Source organism: Doryrhamphus excisus, linkage group LG8 (genome assembly GCF_037039965.1).
Source record: "Doryrhamphus excisus strain RoL-2023G ecotype Guam linkage group LG8, RoL_Dexc_Guam_v1.1, whole genome shotgun sequence".
In the NCBI taxonomy this organism is placed as follows: Eukaryota; Metazoa; Chordata; class Actinopteri; order Syngnathiformes; family Syngnathidae; genus Doryrhamphus; species Doryrhamphus excisus.
The window spans coordinates 9,826,986-9,850,796 of NC_136364.1; the positions used below are offsets into that span (position 1 = coordinate 9,826,986).

General features: G+C 42.6%; 4 protein-coding genes across 8 annotated transcripts in view; 3 read left to right on the top strand and 1 right to left on the bottom strand.

The window, feature by feature from the left end:
* LOC131134395 (fibroblast growth factor 12-like) overlaps window positions 1-23,811 on the top strand; it is a 50,833-nt gene that overhangs the window by 15,230 nt on the left and 11,792 nt on the right. For 2 of the 3 annotated variants that reach the window (XM_058079645.2, XM_058079644.2), the window contains exons 3-5: window positions 1,692-1,795; window positions 2,686-2,884; window positions 6,605-10,956. In XM_058079645.2, the coding sequence (XP_057935628.1) occupies window positions 1,692-1,795; window positions 2,686-2,884; window positions 6,605-6,774 (473 nt within the window). In that variant the 3' untranslated portion in view covers window positions 6,775-10,956. Of the gene's footprint in view, window positions 1-1,691; window positions 1,796-2,685; window positions 2,885-6,604; window positions 10,957-23,811 lie in introns of those variants that run through there. The other variant, XR_013627967.1, reaches the window with a different exon arrangement.
* ilkap (integrin-linked kinase-associated serine/threonine phosphatase) lies at window positions 11,246-13,513 on the top strand. 3 transcript variants are annotated; one of them, XM_058079638.2, is made up of 10 exons: window positions 11,246-11,543; window positions 11,734-11,874; window positions 11,983-12,100; window positions 12,174-12,280; window positions 12,371-12,464; window positions 12,594-12,681; window positions 12,759-12,880; window positions 12,961-13,080; window positions 13,159-13,240; window positions 13,319-13,513. In XM_058079638.2, the coding sequence occupies exons 1-10, from the start codon at window positions 11,504-11,506 to the stop codon at window positions 13,451-13,453; spliced, it is 1,047 nt and encodes a 348-aa protein (XP_057935621.2). In that variant the 5' UTR covers window positions 11,246-11,503; the 3' UTR covers window positions 13,454-13,513. The 3 variants fall into 3 exon arrangements, with proteins under 3 accessions (XP_057935621.2, XP_078648698.1, XP_078648699.1); XM_078792572.1 differs by having other exon boundaries at window positions 11,734-12,100; XM_078792573.1 differs by lacking the exon at window positions 11,246-11,543 and having other exon boundaries at window positions 11,734-11,861.
* Window positions 13,714-22,144, top strand: LOC131134371 (arf-GAP with coiled-coil, ANK repeat and PH domain-containing protein 2). Its single transcript, XM_058079589.2, has 22 exons — window positions 13,714-14,035; window positions 14,113-14,170; window positions 14,316-14,435; window positions 14,506-14,559; window positions 14,626-14,684; window positions 14,877-15,060; window positions 15,142-15,186; window positions 16,975-17,070; window positions 17,172-17,246; window positions 17,342-17,445; window positions 17,533-17,584; window positions 17,707-17,807; window positions 17,889-18,000; window positions 18,074-18,258; window positions 18,345-18,414; window positions 18,502-18,596; window positions 19,585-19,664; window positions 19,740-19,894; window positions 19,973-20,082; window positions 20,150-20,260; window positions 20,360-20,421; window positions 20,490-22,144. Exons 1-22 carry the CDS (start codon window positions 13,983-13,985, stop codon window positions 20,603-20,605), a joined length of 2,097 nt encoding a protein of 698 aa, XP_057935572.2. The 5' UTR covers window positions 13,714-13,982; the 3' UTR covers window positions 20,606-22,144.
* Window positions 22,216-23,799, bottom strand: wdr74 (WD repeat domain 74). Its single transcript, XM_058079631.2, has 2 exons — window positions 22,961-23,799; window positions 22,216-22,824 (listed from the first exon to the last, which is right to left on the bottom strand). Exons 1-2 carry the CDS (start codon window positions 23,567-23,569, stop codon window positions 22,297-22,299), a joined length of 1,137 nt encoding a protein of 378 aa, XP_057935614.2. The 5' UTR covers window positions 23,570-23,799; the 3' UTR covers window positions 22,216-22,296.

Consider the following 23,811-nt stretch of genomic DNA (forward strand, 5'->3'; position numbering starts at 1 on the left):
GTTTTTTAATTTTTTACTTGTTCAATATATTTATATGATATTAAGTTTTAAAAAATAACATCAGAAAGATACTTAATCTTTTTTGTTAAATATATTTCCCTTTACTAAATGCAATTGGAATTTCTTATTTCTTTGTTTTTAAACTGAATTATACAATAATTAATAATACAGTACTCACATTTCTGCTTGGCACCACTTCTTTCAATGTAAGTTTGTTGTAAGTTTGTTGTTGTTTGTTGTAAGCTGGGGTCGGCTCCAGCATACACCTGCGACCCTAGTGACGACCTAGTGAGGATAAACGGCACAGAAAGTGGATGGATAATCAAATGTGTAATAATACTATATCATGAGGTAATTATTAAGTGTTACCTTGTGAGATTAAAATGTGACCAAATTTCTCCTGAGCCGATAATAAATCAATAAATGAATGAATCACACAACAAATGAAAATGAACTACTTTATTTATCTACTTTATCGGGTGTGTGTTTTCCTCGTCCTCCACCTCCAAGCAGGCAGGAAGAGAGTTCACTCTGTGCATTGGTTTCAGTAACTTGGCGTTGTCGTTTCATAGAACAACAGCATTGATGTGTGAAGGGAGCCCTTTTGTCGGTCATACCGTTTCTTTGTCTCGTAGCATACACACACACACACAATGCAGAAGAGTGCACTGTGCATATTTGTAGAAATGGAATGAGTCGATTGCAATATATTGACAGAAAACACATCTGTATCACCCTAACAGGATTATTTGTATTAATTAAATTTATGTATTTAATGTTTTTTTATTTATAAATATGTTATAATTTAGGTAAACTGTACAGCATCCATGCAACAAAAACCTCACAATTTCATTAATTCATTTTCTGCCACTTATCCTCACGAGTGTCGCGGGGGTGCTGGAGCCTATCCCAGCAGATTTTTAAAGAAGCCACATAAATAAAACCAAACAATTAAGACATAAACATGTACAAAAAATAGTTTCGATCCACTGTTGTGTTATCACTTTATAATTGTGTGAATTCAACACAGTACAGTATGCTATTCTGCAAAATGGACTTTTTTGTGTTATTTTTATTCATTTTTCATCTTATTCAGGCCATTGAGACGAACACTGTGCGTTTGGACACGTGTGCTTCCATGTATAGGTTGTTTCACGTGTGTAGTAAACTGTTGCCACAGTGCTATCAATGAGGGATTGGGCTCTTAAGACCTGCAGAATAAATCCGTGTCCATGCTTCCAAGAAGAAGAGGAGCAGGTCTTTGTCTCCCGGTTCTCCCTGAGAGGATTAACATCAGACATTGCCATGAGCCTCCTCCTCCTCCTCCTCTTCTTCCTCCTCCTCATCCTAACCCACAATGCTCTTTTATCATCTTGTACACACCGTTTAGGATCAGCACCAGCCATCCAAAATCCACACAGATGTTGAGGATCCCACTGCATTCTGCTCACCGCTTGGCTCCAAGCTAGCGTCTTGTTTGTGCTTACATCTTTAACGCAGCATTACACAACCATCTCAGCTTAACATATGAGCGACAGAACACCATTCATTCATCTAGTCTTTGGTGCACTTATGCCCTGTCATTAACACGACTGCCAGCAGAGGCCACTGTCGCAGCTTTGACTTGGATCAGAGGCATTTTTAACATCAAGGCTTTCTGACTTGGCGTACTACTTACTCTGTGTCTGCAGCCCTCTTCAACCTGATCCCAGTGGGCCTGCGGGTGGTGGCCATGCAGGGTGTGAAGGCTGGACTCTACGTGGCCATGAATGCTGAGGGCTTCCTCTACACGTCTGTAAGACCACCATCCATAAATAATGACATTTGACCATAGCAAAATGAAGAACGTTGCTGTCACAATTGTCAACAAATACATTTAGCAAGAAAGATTTTCTTTTGTATTTTCAAAAGTTTTATTTTTTACTTATTCTAATTAAATTATGAAAAATATATATCCAAAATATTTTTTGTAAAAAATATCATAAATTACATTTTAAAATGTATTTTTTATATTTTTATTACAATAAAAATATTTAAATTTGTAATAAAAAAATCTAAAAATAAATTTTACAATAATATAAAAATATTAGCTAAAAAACAAAATAAATTGTAAATATTAAGGGGTGAAAAAATTAAATTAATTGTAACATAAAAAATAAATAAAATTGAAATATACACATACAAATATGAAAACTATATACATGTCTTCTGGATATATTAATATATATATATATATATATATATATTATTTTTACTTAGTATATAGAGATTTAAATTTGTAAAAAAAAAGAGAAAAAATAATCTAAAAATACTAGCTAAATAATAAAAATATAATGTCAATATTAAGAGTTGAAAAATCATTAAATCTTTAATCGTAAAATAAAAAAAAAACTATCTACAAATATTAAAAGTATCAAATAAAATAATGAAATAAAATACATGCATTATTTCCAAGCTTTGGTTCTGCTGACGTTTAAATGTCTTCTCTTGTCCTCCTCCGTCATCACACCTCCTTGTCAGTGGGCGTCATGACGTCCTTTTATTCATTATTCAGTCTTCTCCCCGCATCAAACTTTTAACACGGCATTCTTCATCCGCTGACAGCAGCGAAATTCTGTGGCCTCTGTTCACCTCTTCGTAAAATGCGTGCCAACAGAATTATTAAAGTATCTGTGTGTTCATCAGGACATCTTCACGGCCGAGTGTAAGTTCAAGGAGTCTGTGTTCGAGAACTACTACGTCATCTACTCGTCCACGCTGTACCGGCAGCACGAGTCGGGCCGAGCCTGGTTCTTGGGCCTCAACAAGGACGGCGTCATCATGAAAGGAAACCGCGTGAAGAAAACCAAACCCTGCTCGCACTTTGTCCCCAGACCCATTGAAGGTAAGACTACTTGTGTTTTTTGTTGAAATGTACACTCGACCCCTCTGAGCTTGTACAATTTACCCGATTTTCATCGTTGAAAACAGATGATTATTATTATTAAAGCATTATTTACGATGGGAGCATTTTTATGCCAAATCAGTTCGACCATCATCCCTGAGGCCAGGGGTGTTCAAACTTTGCCATTTTTATATTTTGTAAAGTTATACTGTATAAACAGTCATTCATTCATTCATTCATTTTCTACCGCTTTTTCCTCACGAGGGTCGCGGGGGTGCTGGAGCCTATCCCAGCTGTCTTCGGGCGAGAGGCGGGGTACACCCTGGACTGGTCGCCAGCCAATCACAGGGCACATATAGACAAACAACCATTCACACTCACATTCATACCGATGGACAATTTGGAGTCGCCAATTAATCCCGGAAAAAATGCATCTTCGCTTTGTGATATCTATGAATAAGACTATTTTTGGTATCAACTTTGCTCCCCCCCCCCCCCCCATTTTTGCAGCTGTTATTTTTTGTTTGTTTTATGTTCCAAATAGTTAAACTTTAAATTGAATTTAAATATATATTTTTTTCTGAGGTATCCTCCAACCTAATTTTCCAAAAATGCCAATTTAAATTTGTTTTGTTTTTCATAATATTGGAACTTTAAAAAATCTATATATTTTTAAAACAATTAAGACTAAATAGTTAGACTACTAGTTTCCTCATAATACGTGTTTATTCTGATAAAATTGCCACTTTTTTCCTCTTAATATTTTGACGTTATTCTCGTAAAATTACAGCTGTAATTTTCTAACTATTTCAGTTTTCTTCTTCTCTGAATTCTGCTTTTATTGGCATAATATTTTGACTTTATTTTTCTTCATAAAATTAGAACGTTATTCTCGTACAAATGCGACTTTTTCCTTGTGAGATTACTTCTTTTTTGTATTTTTCTTGTGAAATGAATTTTTTTGCTGTATTTTTGAAAATGTAAAACACGACCCCTGTCCGCAGTTTGTACACCCCTACTTTTGGCCATATCCACATTGGTGTGCCGTCAGGGTCAGCAAGGCCTTCTCTGCAGGCCCAAACACTAGTACAACTTCAATTCTATTGTTTGTGCCATGCAGTTATATTCCTTTATTCCCATTATATTCATTTTGCAGCGTGTCTCTTAGCTGCACTACTTCCAGTCCATTTATGTGTATGTTACATTTTTTTGTCCAATCAGATTTCAGCTTCTTTGTCAGCGTAATCTGCCCATGGCCTTTAGAATGTCACTTAAGCTATAATGTATTAACAATAGGTCTGTTTCTTGAACTGGTCACAGGGCCTGCAAGCTGGCCTACTGTAAAAGCATATCAATCTATCCTTAGCTATCTGAATAAAACAAATCTCCATTAATAATCTCCATTAATAATGAATTCATTTTATTTGTACAATGTGCTGACGATCAATAAAAAAAGATGTGAGATGAAAAGGGCCCCCAGGCCACAATTTAGCCAAGGCTTCTTGTCGACAACTTGCACGTGAACTGAAGTTCACGTTTTCAAGTTAGCGCTCTGCAGCCCATGCTCGTCCTGCTTGAGCGTCCTAGCAGTCCAAGGACAAAGTGAAGCTCTAGTGTCACACTTGGAAGTTTAAGCGGGAACACGAAGCATCCAGCTCTGCTTTCAGCGCTCCGCTCCGCTCAGCTCACCCAATCCCAACCCACCCCCAACCCCCCCATCCTCCCTTGGTGTCATTTAAAAATATCTGTCAACTTTCTTCTCCTCTTTGTCCTTCAACCTCGTCGTCGTCGTCTCTCCACCTCGTGACAGCGTGACACAGACGTTGTGTAGAGCCACACCTTGATTACTTAATACAGGTGAACACGGTGACCAGTAAAGGGAGGAGATGTTTAGAGTGGACAGTTAGAGCTTGTATGCTAGCTCACTTGAAAATAATTGTCAATTTCAGCAGAAGGCGCAATCAGGACTACACACATCGGCCCGCCTCACTATGTGTTATGTGTCTCTCATAAACAGTTCCCCCCGCAAGCTGTGTTAACTAGGAACCTTTACATTCCAATGCTATTTTAACAGATGCAATCTTTTCTATGACTTTTTTTTTTAATTCAACAGAGTGGCGCACCTTCTTTATCAAAGTTCTGGCACTTGCAACTTGCAAAGAAGCACTCAAAAATACACAGTGTGTCTGAACGCCTCATCGGCACAGGGCATAAAGTGCTTAAAAAGGTGGAAAAAGTGGGACAGAAACATCATTCTGTGTACGTTCTTTGAACAAATAATCCGCACGTACACGCATAATAAAGATAGATTCCCTGGTAGGGTTCTGTCTATAGTGTCCCAGCTCTTTTAGAACCACTATCCATTCATCACAGAGTGTGAGTCACCAACTTGTAGATACTTTAGTTGGGCACTGTTTGGCGCTACAATTTTTTTGTGATGATTTTTGTTGAAAAACGATTCCTACAACAAAGCCCGAGGTTCCATCGTGTGCCCAAACAATGTGTTCTTCTTTTCTCCAGAGCACACACTTGAGAGAGAAGGGGAACACATTAAGTAAGATAGCTGCTATTGCTGTGATAATAATAAGTCCCCTGATCTTGGAATACGCAGGCACCGCTAGTAACCTGGAGTTAGTGACTTATTTCCACCGCTGATGGGCGGTACACTGGTACACGTTAGTCGGCGCTCAGCCAAATGTGAAGAGGGGAAAAAGAACGTCTCAAAGTTGCTAAATCGGATGTGACTCCTGATTGTGAAGGCACTGGGCGGGATAGATGGATGTGGCAACACAAGGAAACATGCTACTTAACAAAGTAAATGACAGTTGGCAATAAATGAATACAATTTCATGGAATAAATACTACAATTGATGCCAATTTTCTGCCCTTTCTATTGAGTTGTGGACTCCTGTAGAGCAGCTATACACGATAACCCACGCAGAAAGCTTTCTAGATTTTCCAGAATCCGCACCTATTCCAACTGTATTTCCATGGACTTCTAAAATAGTCTGTTTTAATTTATTTCATCTGGGCACGCCCACTCCACTGTGATTGGTCCCACTCAGCTTGTACATAATGAAGTCAAGCTCACTCTCTGAAACAGAGTGCTCAGAGCCACCTCAAACTTTTTTCAGGGTTCACTTCCAAATGCGCAAACCTCATTATCTGAAACGTTGGCTTCGTTTAACACAAGAAGCATAGTAGGTCCCCTTTACAGTAAGTTGTAAATGTAAGACTGCTTGTGATTGTGCTTAGGCCAGCAGAGAAGGCTTTGCTGGCCCTGACTATGCACCACTGTTAATAGTTTTAGATTAATTTTGATAGCTTCTCATAGAAGGCTTTCTTGAGATGCACACTCACATAGCACAATCAGAGTGGCATTGTTCTCACACAAGCTTAACTTTCACTTTCTATGTATTCTGGGCTCCTCATCACTCTTCCTCGTTGATGCTCTAGTCCAGCGCTGTAACCAAATATATTCCTTTTTTTTTTTTTTAGTTCTTTTTTATTTAAAAAAATATGTGATCATGGACTACTTCTCAGAGAGCAATGAGGGCCAGAGAAAAAAGTAAGAAATAAAAAAATAGCTGTTAAATCCCACATGTTTAAAATTCTCATGCCACAAAAAAAGCTCCTTTGGATCATGGAAAAAAACACAAGTGACCCTCTTACCATGTGACAATCTGACTGTGTGTGTCTTTCTATGTTGTTACGCCGCAGTGTGCATGTACAAGGAGCCGTCGCTGCACGAGCTGGAAGAGAAGCTGCTCAAGACGTCGCGCAGTCCCACCATGAACAGCGAGGAGCGAGCGAGGAGCCCAAATCAGGCGCAGGAGCAGCAGCAGCAGGAGGACGAGGAGGAGGACTGCACAGAGCAGGAGGGCTCATAGCCTGCAGCGCCCCCTGCAGGAGGAACTCCCATGTAACACTCCCACTGTTCAGCACCACGCCGACGACAACAAAATGCCATGACGACGGAAACTCCAATGAAAACAAAGAAAGAAAGAAAAAGAAGCAAAAAAAATCCGAAGGGGGGAGGGGCTTATTTAAAAGTACGAAAGAGGACTTTGATGATGACGATCTACATTTTATGCAAAAAGCCCTGCTGCGTCGGCGCCAGGGGGCTAGCACATCTACTCTTCATCACCACATCGTCATCATCACCGTCACCCGTGATGACAAAACGAGGGAGCGAGCGCTGAGAACTGCCAAGCTTTAAGCCATGTAGGAACATCACGTCCTTTTAGAACCTACGCACTTTCTTTCAACTCACCACGCTGCCGCTGCTGCTTCTTCTTCCAATCTTCTGTGTGCTTCCATCCCGGCCAGACGTGCCACGTCACATCTGTTTCTTCCATTTGTTAGTAGTCGTTAGTGACATGTCAAAGAAGTCAAAGTCTTGTCATACTGTCACCGCAGGGAGTTTGATCACGTGGCATCTCTGCGGGATGACCGTAAAAATTCCATGAAAAATGCCGAAACTGAAAGTTCCACCAAAGCGCTTCCATGTATCTCCATCGCCAAACACGCTTCTGTCATTTATTCCAAAATGTTTACACTCCTGCGTCCTTGTGACGCACGTGTTTCCCGGTGTCGGTCCCGCCACGTTTCCACGACAACAGCCTTGCTAAAATTGCTCAAAAGAAAGAACACCCTTAGAGCAGGGCTTCTCAACTGGTACCTATGTTCATTAACTTATATACAGGTCAATTATTTTTAGTTAGAATAGTCCTGAAAACACACATACGGCATTTTTAAAGAGACACTCAGTTATTATATGTGCAAAGTGGATTTCACAGCGCAATATTAAGAGGAGGGGGAAAAACAATATTAAAATAATACTTTCTATATATATAGAGAGAGGGGGGGCATCCAATATTGGTACTTAATAATAATTATCAGCCCGATATCAGTAGAAATATTGGTCGATATATATATATATATATATATATATATATATATATATATAATTTCAAAATAAAGCTGAAAATGGCATGAAAATATGTAATTTTCTGCGATTTTCTGATGTACATTAAGCATTCAAATATTTTATGTCATTTTGTAATAACCTGAAGTATTTTATTCTGAACATGTGTACAAAAATTGTAAATTACATTGAATATTTTCATGCAATTTTCTAATAGTCTGAGGTATGATTTTGAAATTTCATGCTGTAATTAAATTTGTATATAATTTTATGTTATTTAAATCTAATATTTAACTGTATTATTTCATTCATTAATATGTTTGGTCCCACCCACCAGTTGAGAACCACTGCTTTAGCGTCAGTGGATGATAACTGCAGTGTGCATACCCGGCCACTAGTAGGCCCACACATTGCAAAGTGACGAGAGCGAGTGTGCACGTGATGGTGACAACACTGATTGTCCGTGGCACTATACCATTAGCACGGCGAACTCGCCGCACACGTTCCCGCTTAAAACGCCATCGCTGTCTTAACTTTTGTAAGTGGTGGAGGACAGTCATTAGCCTAATCGTTTTTATGTTGCCTAACGTTGGAGCTTTGGCGTAAGGGCGCGCGAGACGCTGGTTTGAATGATATTCAGCGGAGACGTGAGGCGTTCAAAGACACTGGCGTGCCTTCGTGCTGCGGTCACGGTCCGATCTTCAGGCACAAAAATTGCATGTACGCGTTGGACAACAGTTGCTTTTAAACAATTGATGAAGACGCGAGCGGTTTCTGACATGACAACGCTGAGACTGATGAGACGGCGGGGACAGCATGTGTTCAACACAACTCTTACGTTTTTGGTTGTAAAAAAGACAAGCAAGTTGTGACGGGGTGATGACGTTATCAGGCTCCTCCAATCAGCCCGGCCCACCGAGTCTCGTTGGATGTCGGCTGATGGGAGGACTCCACGTTTGTCGGTCAGCCAACACTGCCACATTCACCCTCCTGACTTTTACTTTGTCACGTTTGATTCAATGTTTGCGAGGTCATTTGTGCCATGTATTCTTTATAAAATATTGTCTTCCACTAAGGAACATTTGACTGCAAACAACGTTATGTAGCTGCAAGGATATTTGACCACATTTAGATGTTATGTAGCTGCAAGGATATTTTATATTATTTTAAGTTTATTTTGATTTTGTGAGGAAATACAACAAATATTTTACATGGAATGAAAACCTTATCCAAAAATTGTGAGTTTTTTCTTTTACTCCTCATTTTTTCTTTTTCAAAACCAAAAAGCTTTACTAAAGCAGCGTGTTAAGGCAACATTGAAAATATATCACAGATTTCAGGAATAAAGTCGTAAATTTCCAGGGGAAAAGTCAGAAATTTATGTGAAAAAAAGTTGTATATTTACAAGAAAAAAAGTCATACATTTACAAGAATAAAGCCCAAATTTATGGGGGGATGTAAGTCTTAATTTTACCAAAAAAAATCTTAAATTTACAAAAAAGTTGTACATTTACAAGAAAAAAATGTAAATTCACAAGACTATTGTAAATTTTCCCCCAAAAGTTGTACATTTACAAGAAAACTGTTTATGACAATTTATGAGGATAAGGTCATATATTTCGTGTCATAGGGAAAGTAGTGCCTAACTCTAAGTTTTCATTTTTACATAAAGTTATGAGTTTATTCTCGTAGATTTATGACTTAATTCTCGTAATATTACATGTTTTTTCTCTCTACTTGAGAAAAAAAGTAGTACAATTTACGACTTCATTCTCGAAATCGTATATTATTTTACTACTCAGCTTTTAAAAGCGGGGGCGTATGTGTCCTTTGGCCTCGGTCAAAGGTCATAATGACATGACTTTTTCTCTGAAATTTAAAAATTAAAATCATTAATTAATTAATTTAATGATTTAAAATAATCAGAGATTTAAAGAATAAAGTCGTATATTTCTCACATTATTATGAGTTAATACTTTGCGTAAATGTACGACATTGTACATGTAAATTTACAACTTAAGTCTCGAAATTTCAGAAATTTTTTTTCATTGTCGTCCTAATACTTTGTCATACTTTAGAGATGGTATTTTACGATAAAAAGTTGCAAATTTACGACTTTTGTTTCTTTTAATATTTCCACTTTGGTGTCGAAATTTCCGATTTTTTTCCCCAATGTGGACATAATACGCCGTCATACTTATGGTACTTTACGAGAAAAAGTTGTACATTTACAACTTTAGTCTCAAAATATCAGATTTTCAATTTGGTTTGTCATACTTTAGTGACGGTATTTAATGAAAAAAATAAATGTACATTATTTTTGTATTCTCGTAAATTTCTGACTTTATTCTCTAAATGTCAGATTAGTTTCTTTTTCAAAGTGGCCCTAATACTCCTTCGTGCTTTAGAGATGTATGCCTTGCAGAAAAGGTTCAACGACCTTTGAGTGACCTCCCATCAGTCCGCCTCCGCTGACACGAGACACTTTGGCACTCAAAAGGTTTTTGTTTTTGCAAGGGGGTGGGGGAAGACTATTTGCATGTGAAACGGATTAAAGTGAGCGCACCGATATCAATAAATCCACCTGACAGCTGAATTGTGATGCATGCTTTGTTGTTTGTGCGGCCATTCTTTCCTTTGATGGAGGTAACACTTGCCCATCATCGCCAATACTCACCGCCGGTCACTAATGGGACATCCACCCTTTGTGAACGCTCCCCTGTTTTCTGTCCAGTCTGAAGGTACATGTATTATATGTGCTGTGTGAAAGTCTGCACAAAAACACAGTACGATAAATAAGTGGGCGTTTTAGAAAGGACTCGCTGTGTGACAGATCGACTTGCCTGACATTCGACATTTTCCTGAGTTTCTACCCATCTGATCACCAAGAGACTCTGGGGTTGAGGTGAGGGGGGGGGGGTGTTCACAGGAGTGATGATGTCATAACAAAGTGATGGCAGCAGTTTGTTGACCATGTTGAAATGTGCTCTCAATTTGCACTCTTTTTTTCTGTTTTGTGTTTGCTAATGTTTGCGCCTTATCTGAGACACTTCCATCTTAATGCACCATGTATTAGAAGTACCATTGCAAATACTCAGCAGGATGAAAACATTATTGAAAAATTAAACAAAAAAGAATGATACAAGATTTATTGTCTGGTTGTGTTTTTGTGTTTTAATTTAAGTTTTTTTTTAATGTCTTAGTTCATCTAGCTGTATACCTAAAAAAGACGAACGAAGAAAAAATGGTAAAGGATAACGTTATATAAGTGCAAAGGCCTCGAGAGAATTAGTTGAGATGCTCCAAATATTCTTAATATTTCAAAGTGTTCACTAAATAATGAATGGCGTTGGGGGAAGTGCAATTCACAGGCCAGCTCATAGGGGGCGTTAATGCTTTTTTCCCCCCAATGATGAACTCGTCATAACAGTTAATGAAGAAGAACACATTCGCCTGTTAGGGCGAAGCTGTCGTTCAAGCTCGAGAATCAATATTTAATAACAAATACTTATTGAAGTTTAACTCCTGTGCAATTGTTACATATTAATATTACACATACTAGTAGCTGTTAGCACACCTTAACTGCTTTCCCTGGGAGCTCCAAAGACTGTGGCGTTCCAGAGAAGCAAGCAGGTTCAGTTCGGCTAAGCTAACCTAGGCTAGGTGGCTAGCCGTGGAGCTAAGCAGAAAGAATGGATTTATTTGACGACCTGCCGGAGCCAACTCAGGCCGGTGAGTGAATGCTTTGATGGGTTGTTGATTACTACATGCAGGGGATTGCTTCGATACCAATACACTGATAATTTATCAGTTAGAAAGTGTAACGCAGTAGAATTTTGGGGGAGATGTAACCTGTCAGACGGCATTGCGGCTCACGGTTGATTAAATGCTATTTTAACTTATTGTGTGTTAATGTGGTCAGGTCAACACCTCTCGGCGGCTGTTGCAGTCCTGCCACTATCCACCAAAGAAGATAAGTGTGCCAAACGAAAAAGAGAGGATGAAGAGAGTCCCATGGTTCGAAACGAAGAGGAAGAGGAGAACAAGAAAGTTTGTAGAGAAGGTTTTCACCTGTGCCACAATGTTTGCATCCTTTGCTATGGTGGACTTGTCATAAAGCATGCTGCATTAAGGCGGCAGCTTAGTGACTGTGTTTATTTGTGTGTGTCAGGCCTCCCCTTGCTGAGAGGCTATGTGGCGGCCAGGCGTGGCGAGCGTGATGAGATGCAGGATGCTCACGTGCTGTTGCCCGACATGAGCCCCTGCTTGGCGGCACTCCCCAGTCAAGTGTAAGACACATCTCATACATATGTAACACTTCCTCTGTGGACGATGTGTCTCATGCACGCCTTCATCCCCAAGATCTCAGGTGTCGTATTTTGCCGTGTTCGACGGCCACGGTGGGGCTCGAGCATCTCGGTTTGCCGCGGAGCATCTTCATCACACCCTAGCGAAGAAGTTTCCCCAGGGTTAGAAGCTGGGACACATAAAAGGGACATTTTGAGTTCTGCTTCAGTCAGCATTGTCCCCTTCATGGCCAAATGTGTCATCTCTTCCAGGTGAAACTGACAACCTGGACAAGCTCATTAAAAAATGTCTCCTGGACACTTTCCGCCAAACAGACGAGGACTTTCTGAAGAAAGCGTCCAGCCAGTAAGACTAATTAACATCATTGTGCATCAGGGCGGGGCTCGGCAGTGTGGTGATTGGTGAACACGCGCTGTGGATCAAACAAACAAGTTACCCACCATTGTTGTTCTTTGTTTACTGCGTGTCCTACAGGAAGCCGGCATGGAAAGATGGCTCCACGGCGACATGCATGCTTGTGCTGGACGACGTGGTCTATGTAGCCAACCTAGGAGACAGCAGGGTACAGTGCAGTGGCAACGTTACACCCTGGTGTGTCCGCCTTGGGCCTGCTAGTGGTCCTGACGTGTATGTGTGTAGGCAGTGTTATGTCGGATGGAAGCGGACGGAGGAGCCACAGCCACACTGGCGCTCAGTAAAGAACACAACCCGACGATCTACGAGGAAAGGATGAGAATCCAGAGAGCGGGAGGCACCGTCAGGTACAGCAACACTGTTTTTTCTCTTATGTGTACCTGTAAAGATAAAATAGACAAAAGACAAATCTCTTGTCTCACCACAGGGACGGCAGGGTGCTGGGCGTCCTTGAGGTGTCTCGCTCCATTGGAGACGGTCAGTACAAACGCTGCGGCGTCATATCCACACCTGACCTGAGGAGGTGTCAACTGACGTCCAATGACAGGTAACACCAATCCACACACACACACACACGTGCGGGTGTGATGAGAAGGCTCATCAAAAACCTCCTGCCCCCTCTTAGGTTCATCATCTTGGCGTGTGATGGCTTGTTCAAAGTCTTTTCTGCCGATGAAGCTGTCAAATTTGTACTCGACATCTTTCAGGTACGAAGAGGAAATCGGGTTAATCCTTCTGCTTCATTCAAGGACATGTAAACAAATGTTGACACACTCCTCCTGCAGGAAGGAGGTGCTGACCAGAAGTTGATGGACAAGGAGGAGCAGTTTGAGGCTGCTTGCCAACAGTTGGCCAGTGAGGCGGTTCGAAGAGGCTGCGCTGACAACGTCACCGTCATTCTGGTTTCTATTGACTTCTGAACACACACACAAACACACTGTACGAATTAACTTTGTTTTCTAATAAAATACTTTTCTTTACTTCCTCTGTTGTCTTTTATGTGTATATAACTACATTCTAATATGAATTATCAGCATACATACTCCAAAATCAGAAAAAAAGCCGAAAGAAACAAAACTTTACAGTGCACCAAAAGGGTGCATACCTCTCCTGGCCACCAGATGTCGCGGTAGCCGGAAAATCAAGCCGGAAGTAGGCAGGAGGCGGGGTTCAGTAAACATCCTTGTGATGCATGCAGACAGCTGTTGGAGCGAATGTTTAGCTTTTATGTCAACATGCCATACATGTAGGCTACGTTCACGCTCCGCGACACATCGACAGTGTAAAGCTATCCCGATAGGCATTACGATTCTTGTTAGCCGTTGGAGTGTGTTACACTTTAGAATGATAATATAATGAGTATGATCTAACAGGCTAGCACGGCGCCCGCTACCTGGTTTGTGTACGAGCAGCATTGCCCGGTAACGTTTTTAACTACCGTCACACAACATGGAGTCGCTGCTCGAGTTTGAGAAGTGTGTCAACGATTCACCTGAGTTCAGGTAAGGGTTCCTCGCTCAACTATAGGCTCCTGAATGCGCATGCGCTGATGATGTCGCACTGTTTTACCTTTGGTCAGACTGGACCTGGAACGGTTTGAGGCTGATGTTGCTCTGCAGGAGACACAGATGGATAAGGTACTCTTAGTTTACATGTTGTCTTTCTACAAACCAATATTTTTATTGCTACATTATACTACTTTCACCACGATCTTTACTACTTTTGTTAACATCAGGAGGACGCTGTAACTGTGTGTGTCTGTCATGTTATCTGACCAATCAGGTGATGAGGCTCTGCAATAAGATGGTGGAGTCGGGACAAGCGTACAACGCAGCCAATCAGCTGTTCCTCGGCAGCCTGGCCGAGCTCTTTGTACACCACAAAGAGGACGGCGTCGTCAAGGTATGGACATGTTGTTTTTACACCCCAGCCTTCCAGAGGCCTGTTTCATGTCCTGGTTCCTCCCACGCAGAACTGTCTGAGCCAGTTTAAGCAAGGTCTCCAGGAGTTGCTCGACTTCCACACGGTCAGTACACACACAAATATTCCATCACACAACGTCCTTCTGAATGCTGTCTATATTTGCTGTCAGATGTTGTTGGATCAGACCCAGAGAGCCATCAGCCAGCAGCTCAACAACTTGTGCAAGCAGTATGTCGAACACAAACACACACTCTTCATCTCACCTCACCTAACATGACAACGGTGGCCTTCAATCTGATGTGAACCAAAACTGCCTATACCCTAGGACATTACTAGAATTCAGGAGACATCATTCAGTCTCCAGACGCCATACAAATATGGCGTGACATTGATTGACAGCTTTGTCCGAATGTTTCTCAGGTTCCTTCCCCAGCTGGCGGACACCAAGAGGGAGTTTGTGCGTATCGGTGAGGATCTAGAGACGGCGGTGCTGAAGAACGCTCAGGTGTCTCGCCACAAGCCCGCCGATGCCGAGCGGGCCAGCCACCTGCTGCTCGCCACCCGTAAATGCCACCAGCACTTTGCCCTGGACTACTGTCTGCAGGTACCACTGTGCAATCTTGTGTCAGGCCACCGGTTTTGACTGTCCCACAATGACCAGACCGTTTCACTCGTTCTACTCCAGCTCAACACCTTCAAGACTCAGCAGAGGATTGACATCTTGAACTCGGTGAGTCAGGACGCAGCTACAGAGCTTAGCATCAAGACCTATCCAATGCTAGGTGTGCTCACACTCAGTATTTGTGTTATGGGTTCATTTGCTTGCTTCTGTTTCATTGTGTTACTGCAATTTCTCTCACTTTGTGCATTATTTCCAGTCTTATGTGGAGTTGTTTCGATTAGTTCTACAGGCAGGGTGGCCGCTGTCATTAGTTCTTTGGGAGAGTAGGGACTGCATTAATTAAATGACACATTTATTACACACGCAAATGTAGCTGGGAGCGAGAGTTCTGTGGGTTTGTAATGGTAATGGTTTTATTTCATTTGAACATGCATTGGATTACAATTGAATGCATCACATAATCAGTTCACAGTTCCACATGTCCAAAAGGAGCAGGAAGAAGCAAAGCTTATTAAATCCTACCCCTCCATCTGGTACTTTTACAATCAGTAACTGTTACATTTGTTCACTTCCTGCTTTCCTAATATAGTTTTTTTTTTGTCACATACCGAAGTACGAAGTGATATGACCATACAATGACATAATGGGTACCATAGTAAGTGTCAATATAGTGATATATATAGCACATCAGGACTGGTTCAAGACTCTTCATCCTTGTTTTTAGCAAACATCAACTGCTTGTATTGTTTCTTGAATTGGCTCATTGTTGTGCATTTTTCGAGGGTCTTACTCAATCCATTCCATAGTTTTGATTCCACATACTGAAATGCTATGGCTTTTTAACGTAGTCCTACCATATAAGTGTTTCAAATTTAGTTCTTCCATGAGATCATATTTCTCCTCTCTTGTGGAGAAGTATTGGATGACATTTTTAGGAAATTGGTTATTTTTAGCCTTATGCATTATTTTAGCTGTTTGAAGATTAACTATATCAGCAAGTTGAAGTATTTGTGATTTTAGAAATAAGGAGTTAGTATGTTCTCTGTAGACGGCATTATGAATTAATCTTACTGACCTTTTTTGCAGTACATTTAGTGACTTAGTTATTAGCCCATATTTCCACCCAATAAGTAAGACATGGTAGAACCAGAGAACAATGAAGAGTGTGGAGTGATTTCTGATTGAAAACAAATTTTGCTTTGTTCAATATTGAAATATTTCTGGCCACCTTATGTTGTATATTTGTAATATGAGGTTTCCAAGTCATATTTTTGACTTTATTTGTAATTGTGTTGGCTATCATCAGTGACTTGAGTCTCTTTCAGTCATTACTTGCAAGAGGAGTGCTTTGGGTTTGACTTTTGGATGGTTTTTTTTTAGTCTTTAGTGTTTTATTTCTATTATGAATCGTGTCGGTCATAACTTGTCGTTCATAACTTGCGACAAGCAATCGCACTCCAGTCATTCTATGACTCGACTACATCATGCGCACTTCTGTGTTCTCAGTGCAGTTTACCTGACTTTGTGGATTATTTCCAGTTTATTTGTTGTTCTGGTTGTTTCTACTGCATAAGGAAGCCCCTGACACTGCTTACTTGCAAGAGGAGCGAACGCATTCATTAAATAACGAGTTTTTATTCCACACACTAATGTAGTCATGGGTGAATGCACATGCTTTGGTTTTGATTTTTGGATTACTTTGAGTATTTTTATTATGGATTGTGTTTGTTATCATTCATAACTTGCGAGGAACGATTGCATTCCAGATGCTCTATGACTGTGCAATCACTTCTCTTTGCTGTATTACTTCCTGTATTATTTCCCTGACTTCGTGGATTATTAGTGTGAGTACGCCCTAAGAGTGCTTTTAAGACCTTGTGTTGTTGTTGTTGTCAGGTCTTCTCCTTTGTCAACGCTCAGTTCACCTTCTTCCATCAAGGCTTCGACCTACTCAGAGACCTGGAGCCCACCATGAAAGTCATGGCAACGCAGGTGCTGACCTCTCGGCATACGTCAACATATCTTCTATAAGGTTTGATCGTTTGGTCATCAGAACCCCATCCATGTGTCCTTGTGCTGTTTCTGCTCCTCAGCTGTCTCAGTGCTCAGCCGACTGTGCAAGCAGAAGGAAAGATCTGGAGAACTCTCATCTGCTGGTCCAACAGACAGTAAGACAGCTGCATCGCTAGCATCGCTTTTTACATTACACATCATTTCATTGAATGCATGGCTGAGGTGTATCTAAACATGTGCGTGTGTGTAGGATGCCTCGGGAGAGACTCTTGTCAGCCCGTTTCCTGGCAGTGATGACATCATCCAAGGTTACCTTTTCAAACGCTCTCGGCGGAAGTCCAAAACATGGAAGAGGTTATGTAAAATGGTGTTGTTTCTCATGATTTGAGTTTGAGTATTGTGATGCATCGTAGATGTTGACATTATTTGTTTTCTCTACAGATGCTGGTTTTCCATCAGAGAGAACCAACTCATTTACAGGAAGTCCCACAAGGTGAGAGACGCACGCTTACTAGTGATGTTTGTTGTCAGCTAATGATAGCTATTTGGCTCGGTTTAGCTGCTAATCTGAGATATTGTGGTCAGTGAAGATGAAGTGATGACTTCCTCCTGCAGGAGGCGTCCATGGTTCTGTTTGAGGACTTGAGACTCTGTGCTGTCAAGTCTGTGGACCACTTAGACCGCCGCTTCTGTTTCGAGCTGTTCTCCGTGCAGAAGTAACGCACACACACACACACACACACAAAGTGATGACTGCGGGCTTTAAACCTGACATGTTATGTGTGTGTGCACATCAGGTGTTGTGTTCTGCAGGCCGACTCGGATCCCGTCAAGCTGGCGTGGCTGTCTGCTTTGCAGGGCAGCATCGACATGGCGTATCGAGAGCGAGGCGATGCTCAGCCGACACAGGCACGCCCATCCTTTCTCATCTCACCCGTGATTGACATCTTTGTGTTGCTTAATGAAGTCATGTGTCCTCCAGGCTAAGGAGCCCCTGCCTCCATGTGAAGGCACCAACTCATCAGCCAATCAAAGATCGCCGGTGTTGGCCGTGGCCCTGCAGGGCACAGGGAACCATCGCTGCTGTGACTGCGGCCAGGAGGATCCACGGTGGGCATCGGTCAACTTGGGCGTGACCATGTGCATCGAGTGCTCCGGAATCCACAGGTAGATACACAATATGAACCACACTTATACACAAAAACATCTATGCCATAGTGGTCACATGACAAGTGACGTCACTGCCTTTGCAGGAGCCTGGGTGTCCATCTGTCCAAGGTACGCTCGCTCACGCTGGACTCGTGGGAGGCGGAGCAGTTGAAGGTGAAAATCCCATCACGTCAAATGATCAAATCTCAATCCCCGGCTTCCGGGAAATTCCAACACAAAAGACGTGTTTTACCTTCGCAGCTGCTGTGTGTTCTGGGGAACGACGTTGTCAATGAGATCTACGAGGCGCGGTGCTCAGAGAGAGGACGACTGAAGCCCACCATGGAGAGTCCCCGGTAAAGACACACAATGATAGAATACAGTCGTTCTGCCCCATCTTGCAGTTTGATTGATGTATTGGGTTTTTTCAGACATTAATTATTACATTATTGCTGTTTTGTGGTAGATTACTGTCACTTATCAGTGAAAACATACTGACATACAAGTGATATTTATAGGTTATCACATGGTTTGTCTGGTATCAGGCCAGTATCAGCCTGATACCAGGCCTTCGGTCTCGGGCTGATACTGACACTTGGGAGCATGATACTGGGCCTGATACCAGACAAACCATGTGATGATCTTATTATCACATACTATTTAATCATGAGCTTATTATCACATACTATTTAATCAAAAGACCATTTTGTTTCCAGAAAATGTTCAGTTTATTACATGGAGAATCTAAACAGTGTAAACACAACAATTGCAAAATATTTCAACAACAATATTTTATCAACAGTCTTATCTTATCAATGTCTGACAATTAAAGTTCCATTAATCAAGTTTGGGTTGAATCAAGAAGCACTAGGCACTAAGCATTCGTGTGCTGTTCTCTGATTGGTTGTTTCACGGGCACGATACCAGAGCAGCGCGCTCTGAGTGGACAGCTACAGGGGCTGATACTGGACATGGTTAAACTCTATATTTTATCAGTATCACTGCCCTGGGCTTTGACACAGTATCATTTCGGCCTTTTCCCGTATCATTCATGGGCGGTTTCTAGGGTACAGGGCCAATTAATACTGTAGTATGTGATAAGTAGTATTTTGGTCCTGCCTACTTTTGTTTAAATAATTATTGCACTCTTTCTGTAAATCCTATAAAGGTCATTTCACTTGTCATACATCAGTGTGTTTGTCTGCTATATGATATATTTAGCTAACATTGCTGATCCTAACAACCAGTCATTTATAAAGGAAAATCCTGAATATTATAAGGGGTGCCCAAACTTTTTCATACCACTGTATATATGTCAGTTCAATAAATAACCATGTTTGTCAGCGCTGAAAAAGAGGCATGGATTCGAGACAAGTACGTGGAGAAGACATTTGTGCGGCTCGACTGCGGCTCAAGCAACACACGTAAGTCCATCGAAATGTCCCAAACGCCATCTCGTGCCAACATGGAGCCTTGATTGTCATCCTTCCGCATTGCAGAGTGCCACGTGGATGAAGGCGAGCTGCGTCTCTACCGAGCCGCTGTGGCTGGTGACCTGGTCGCCATGGTAATGGCACTGGCCCAGGGGGCAGAGATCAACAGGTGCATCGCCGAAGAGGAGGGACGAACTGCCCTGATAGGAGCGGCCGTAGGGGTATAAACCGATCACGGCTTTTATAGTCATACTGTAGATATCAAACAGAGAGATGCCAACAGACTGTGTCGCCTGCAGGGGTCGCTGTTGGCGTGTGAGTTTCTGCTGCAGAACGGAGCCAACATCAACCACAGAGACCAGCGAGGACGCGGAGCGCTGCACGCCGCCGCCACCGCTGGACACACGGGGTAGCTACACAAGTTCGCACACACACTAAATTTAAAGTGGAGGTGACCTTCCTATTGGCTGCTACAGGCAGGTGTGCCTCCTGTTGAAGAGAGGAGCCAATCAGTACGCAGTGGACGAGAGCGGACAGGACCCGCTGGCCATCGCAGTGGAAACGGCACACGCAGACATCGTTACGCTGTGAGTCGATGAACACAAACACACCACCCTCTTTTTCTATTGTTGTTACCTTCTACGTTGTACGCGAAGGTACCAGTTGTGTTTGTTCTCCTCCCTCAGGCTGCGCATGGCGCGGATGAACGAGGAGATGAGAGATTCTGAAGGCGTGTTTGGAGCAGCAGGTGGGTGCCATTTTTTTGCTCACGTTCACTTCCACTTCCACTCAATCTAAACATGCGTCATACCCCAGGAGACGACCAGACATTTCAGGACATTTTCAGAGACTTCAGCGACATGGCGTCACATGACCCCGAGAGACTGGCCAGACGCAGGTTCAATCGCGCAGGAGAGGGCGACATTCCGTAATTGGTCGGTACCTCGCTTCACCTTGCCTTAACATGACTGAAGCACCAACATGAGCATAAGTGCACATACGTAGTCACCGGAAACGCTAACCTTTACATAAGACTGTGCTAGTTTTTAGGAATTACTTTTATGATCACATTCCTGTCAGCTAAGTCCTTGTTAGCACGCTAACACACTAAAGTGAAAACTTGTCGAACCTCAGCGTGTTAGCATTGTCGTTGTATGTTTATTAGCACGCTAATGTACACACGTCCATCAAACCAGGCTGTCAAAAAACTGGGAAGGTATGATTTTGTACAACTTGACGTCCATGTAAGCCAGGGGTGTCCAAATTTAGTACATTCAAGATGCTCAAAGCAATCCGGCATAGGTTAATATATGCTAAGCAATATGAAGAAAACATACACGTTGTTAGTGACAAAGCTAATTAGTACAGTAAACCCTCAACTCTTTGCTCTTCATATTTTTTCAAAAATATATTAATAAATCATACTGGCCTGTTATTTAAAAAAATGCTTATGTAGCAAATATTACCTTGAATTTTGCTTGAATTAAGCATTTTCAAGCATAAAAAATAATGCAGAAATATAAGGCATTCAGACGAAGCATTCAAAAATATATGTAGTGCTCTACACTGGTCACTAGTTTCAGCAACGTTAGGTGAGACACACAAGTACCAGCCTTATTGAAGGTGTGAACGATCTCACAACAGGCACAAGAATCCCAAACACGGGCTATTGTTAAGACAAGCTAAAACTCACCTCTGAACCCCCAAATTCACTTACTGGCCGTGCCACACTCGGCCCCCCTAGCACCACCACCTATTTACAGACACACGATGATGAGTTTTATTGATATGTCTACTAAATTGGGTAATACCAGTATAAAGCTGTCTATAGGAGTGTTATTTCATGTCCAGAGGACTCGCATTTCCATTCCATTCATGAATAAGGACTCATACTTACCACAGTCAGGTCTGGGACCAAGTAAGCGCAATGAAAGAGGGATTATTCTATGTAGAAATATCTCTAATAATAAATAGATTTTATTTTTACAATATGCAGACTATAAAAGATGAGCGTCACTTTGGACACCCCCCTGCTGTAAGCTGGCAGCATGCACCGGAACGTCACACTTTGAGCCACAAGCTTACCAGGGACCACTAAGTTTTTGTCAGGAACTGATAAGGCAGGAATTCCGTCCATATTTTATAGCAAGATGTTATTTAGCCTTGCTGCTAAGCTAACATGCAGCTAACGTCTGACGTTTACACAAAGGGAACTTTTCCTCATTTGAGTCACCTCATAGCTTTTTTTCGTGAATCCAGTGGCCTTTTGTGAAGATGCAAACTGTTTTTAAATGTTTGAAAGTGAAGCTGACACTGCTGCTGAAAACACCTGATGTCATTTCAACGTTGTCTAGGAGGGCGTATCTTGTTTTTAATGATAGGGTATATATTCTATTATAATCCGACTGTTACAATGTGTGATGCTAACATGTATTAAACATTTCAAACATGGAGTCTGATATTCCATTCCATAATGTGCAGTCATAAAATAGAAAATATTGTAATCAATTGACAAATCATTAATTGACAAATCATCATCAAAGAACGTCATTCTAACGACAGACGAGTGTCTCTGGTAGGTTTCAGTCTGTTGAGCTTGAAAGTCCCACGCTGTGAAGGCCCCTCAGTCTTTCTTCTTCTTCTTCTTGCTCTGTGGCCGCACCGCTCCTTCCTCTGACGTTTTCCTCTTAGGATTCTCCTCCACTTCCTCCACCTGCTCCATGGCGTCCCACACCTCATCCTCCTCCCTCCCTTCTTCCTCCTCCTTCACCTCCTGGGTGGCATCCACGGCGGCATCCTCCAGCAGACGGCTGGCGAGGAGGAGGCAGTTGAGGCGCGACTTGAGGTAGACTTTGTGCTGCAGCTTGCGATCCTCCAGGCTGTGGATGCGCAAGAAGCGGTCCAAGCCACAAGACGCCACCACGGGCTGAGAGGCATGGCACTGCAGGCCGCGTACACCCCCCGCCAGACCTTTTAGGCAGCCTCGGACCAAACCTTTCCTTAGGTCTAGCATGGCGATCTGACCGTGAGTGTTGCCCACTACCACTAAACCTCCAGCAGCCGGAAGAGACAGGGCTGTCAGCGGGTACTCCCCGAACTTGGCTTCCATGACGGGGCGACGCTGAGGTGTGGACGGGTCGTACATGTGGACCTGAACGGACAAAAGACAACTGAACTGCTTTTGCCAATGATGAGACATTACACTGTCAAAAATATATTTAGTTTGTCACAATGGACTAGATTTAAAGCTGACTGTTTTTCAAAGGACTCTAGCATTGCGGACTCACCTGATGGTAGCCCGTGCAGGTGACCACCTTGTCGGACCCGGGGATAAAGGCAATGTCTTTGACCCAGTGTGGCTGCCGTAGGGCCAACCAGTCATCCCGCAGGTTCTTGGCGGTGAACACTGGCTTGTCGGGTTTCTCCAGGTCCCAAATTTTAAGACATGTTTCCTTTCCGCCAGTCGCCACCTTGTGCGGATGGGTCGGGTTCTGCCTCATGCGGCACATGTTGGTACCGGCGCTGATCTCCAGCGCAGGCTCGCTGCTGTCGTCCTTCCACACTCGAAGCGCGCCGCTCTCCGCGCACGTCGCAAGCGAGGTGTTGCTCAGCACCGCCAGCCCAACGAAGCAGCCCTCGCCGGAATCCCCGCAGCGGCGGCCGTCGGTGAAGACACCCTTCTCGACGCTGAAGGTCTTGACGGTTCCGTCTACTGATGCCACCAGAACTTCAGTCTCTCCAGGGTCGGACCAGCACAGGGCGCGTACCTCGTTCTCGCGACTCAAGTGGGTGGTGTTGCAGAAGTTAAAAGCCTTCTTCTGAGATACGCTAACCCCCTTCAGGATTCCGGTCTCCGAACCGAGCCACACTGTGCACGGCCGGCTGCTGTCAGCCATGTCAGCGGAGCTAGGCGTTTAACTGTACCGAGTCTGTAGTAATGACAGTGGATTGGCTTTAATTGTACCAATTCTGTTTTCTGCTGACAACCTGGACTTGTTTTAAAGGTAAGCAACTCTGAAGTAGTGGAAAAGTGGACAAACGTTAACTCTAGCAGCTCGAACATGTGTGTCGTACATTGGCAATCCAAACATGCGCCTCCTCATGGTCGCTGTGTCGCGCGTGAGTGATGTCACGGAAC

Coding starts and splice junctions, on each gene's coding strand:
- ilkap (XM_078792572.1), top strand. CDS start 11,504: ATGGATTTATTTGACGACCTGCCGGAGCCAACTCAGGCCG. Junction 11,544..11,733: donor GCCGGAGCCAACTCAGGCCG/GTGAGTGAATGC, acceptor TAATGTGGTCAG/GTCAACACCTCTCGGCGGCT. Junction 12,101..12,173: donor GCGGCACTCCCCAGTCAAGT/GTAAGACACATC, acceptor TTCATCCCCAAG/ATCTCAGGTGTCGTATTTTG.
- LOC131134371 (XM_058079589.2), top strand. CDS start 13,983: ATGGAGTCGCTGCTCGAGTTTGAGAAGTGTGTCAACGATTCACCTGAG. Junction 15,187..16,974: donor GGATTGACATCTTGAACTCG/GTGAGTCAGGAC, acceptor TGTTGTTGTCAG/GTCTTCTCCTTTGTCAACGC. Junction 17,071..17,171: donor TGAAAGTCATGGCAACGCAG/GTGCTGACCTCT, acceptor TCTGCTCCTCAG/CTGTCTCAGTGCTCAGCCGA.
- wdr74 (XM_058079631.2), bottom strand. CDS start 23,569: ATGGCTGACAGCAGCCGGCCGTGCACAGTGTGGCTCGGTTCGGAGACC. Junction 22,825..22,960: donor CCTGCACGGGCTACCATCAG/GTGAGTCCGCAA, acceptor TTGTCCGTTCAG/GTCCACATGTACGACCCGTC.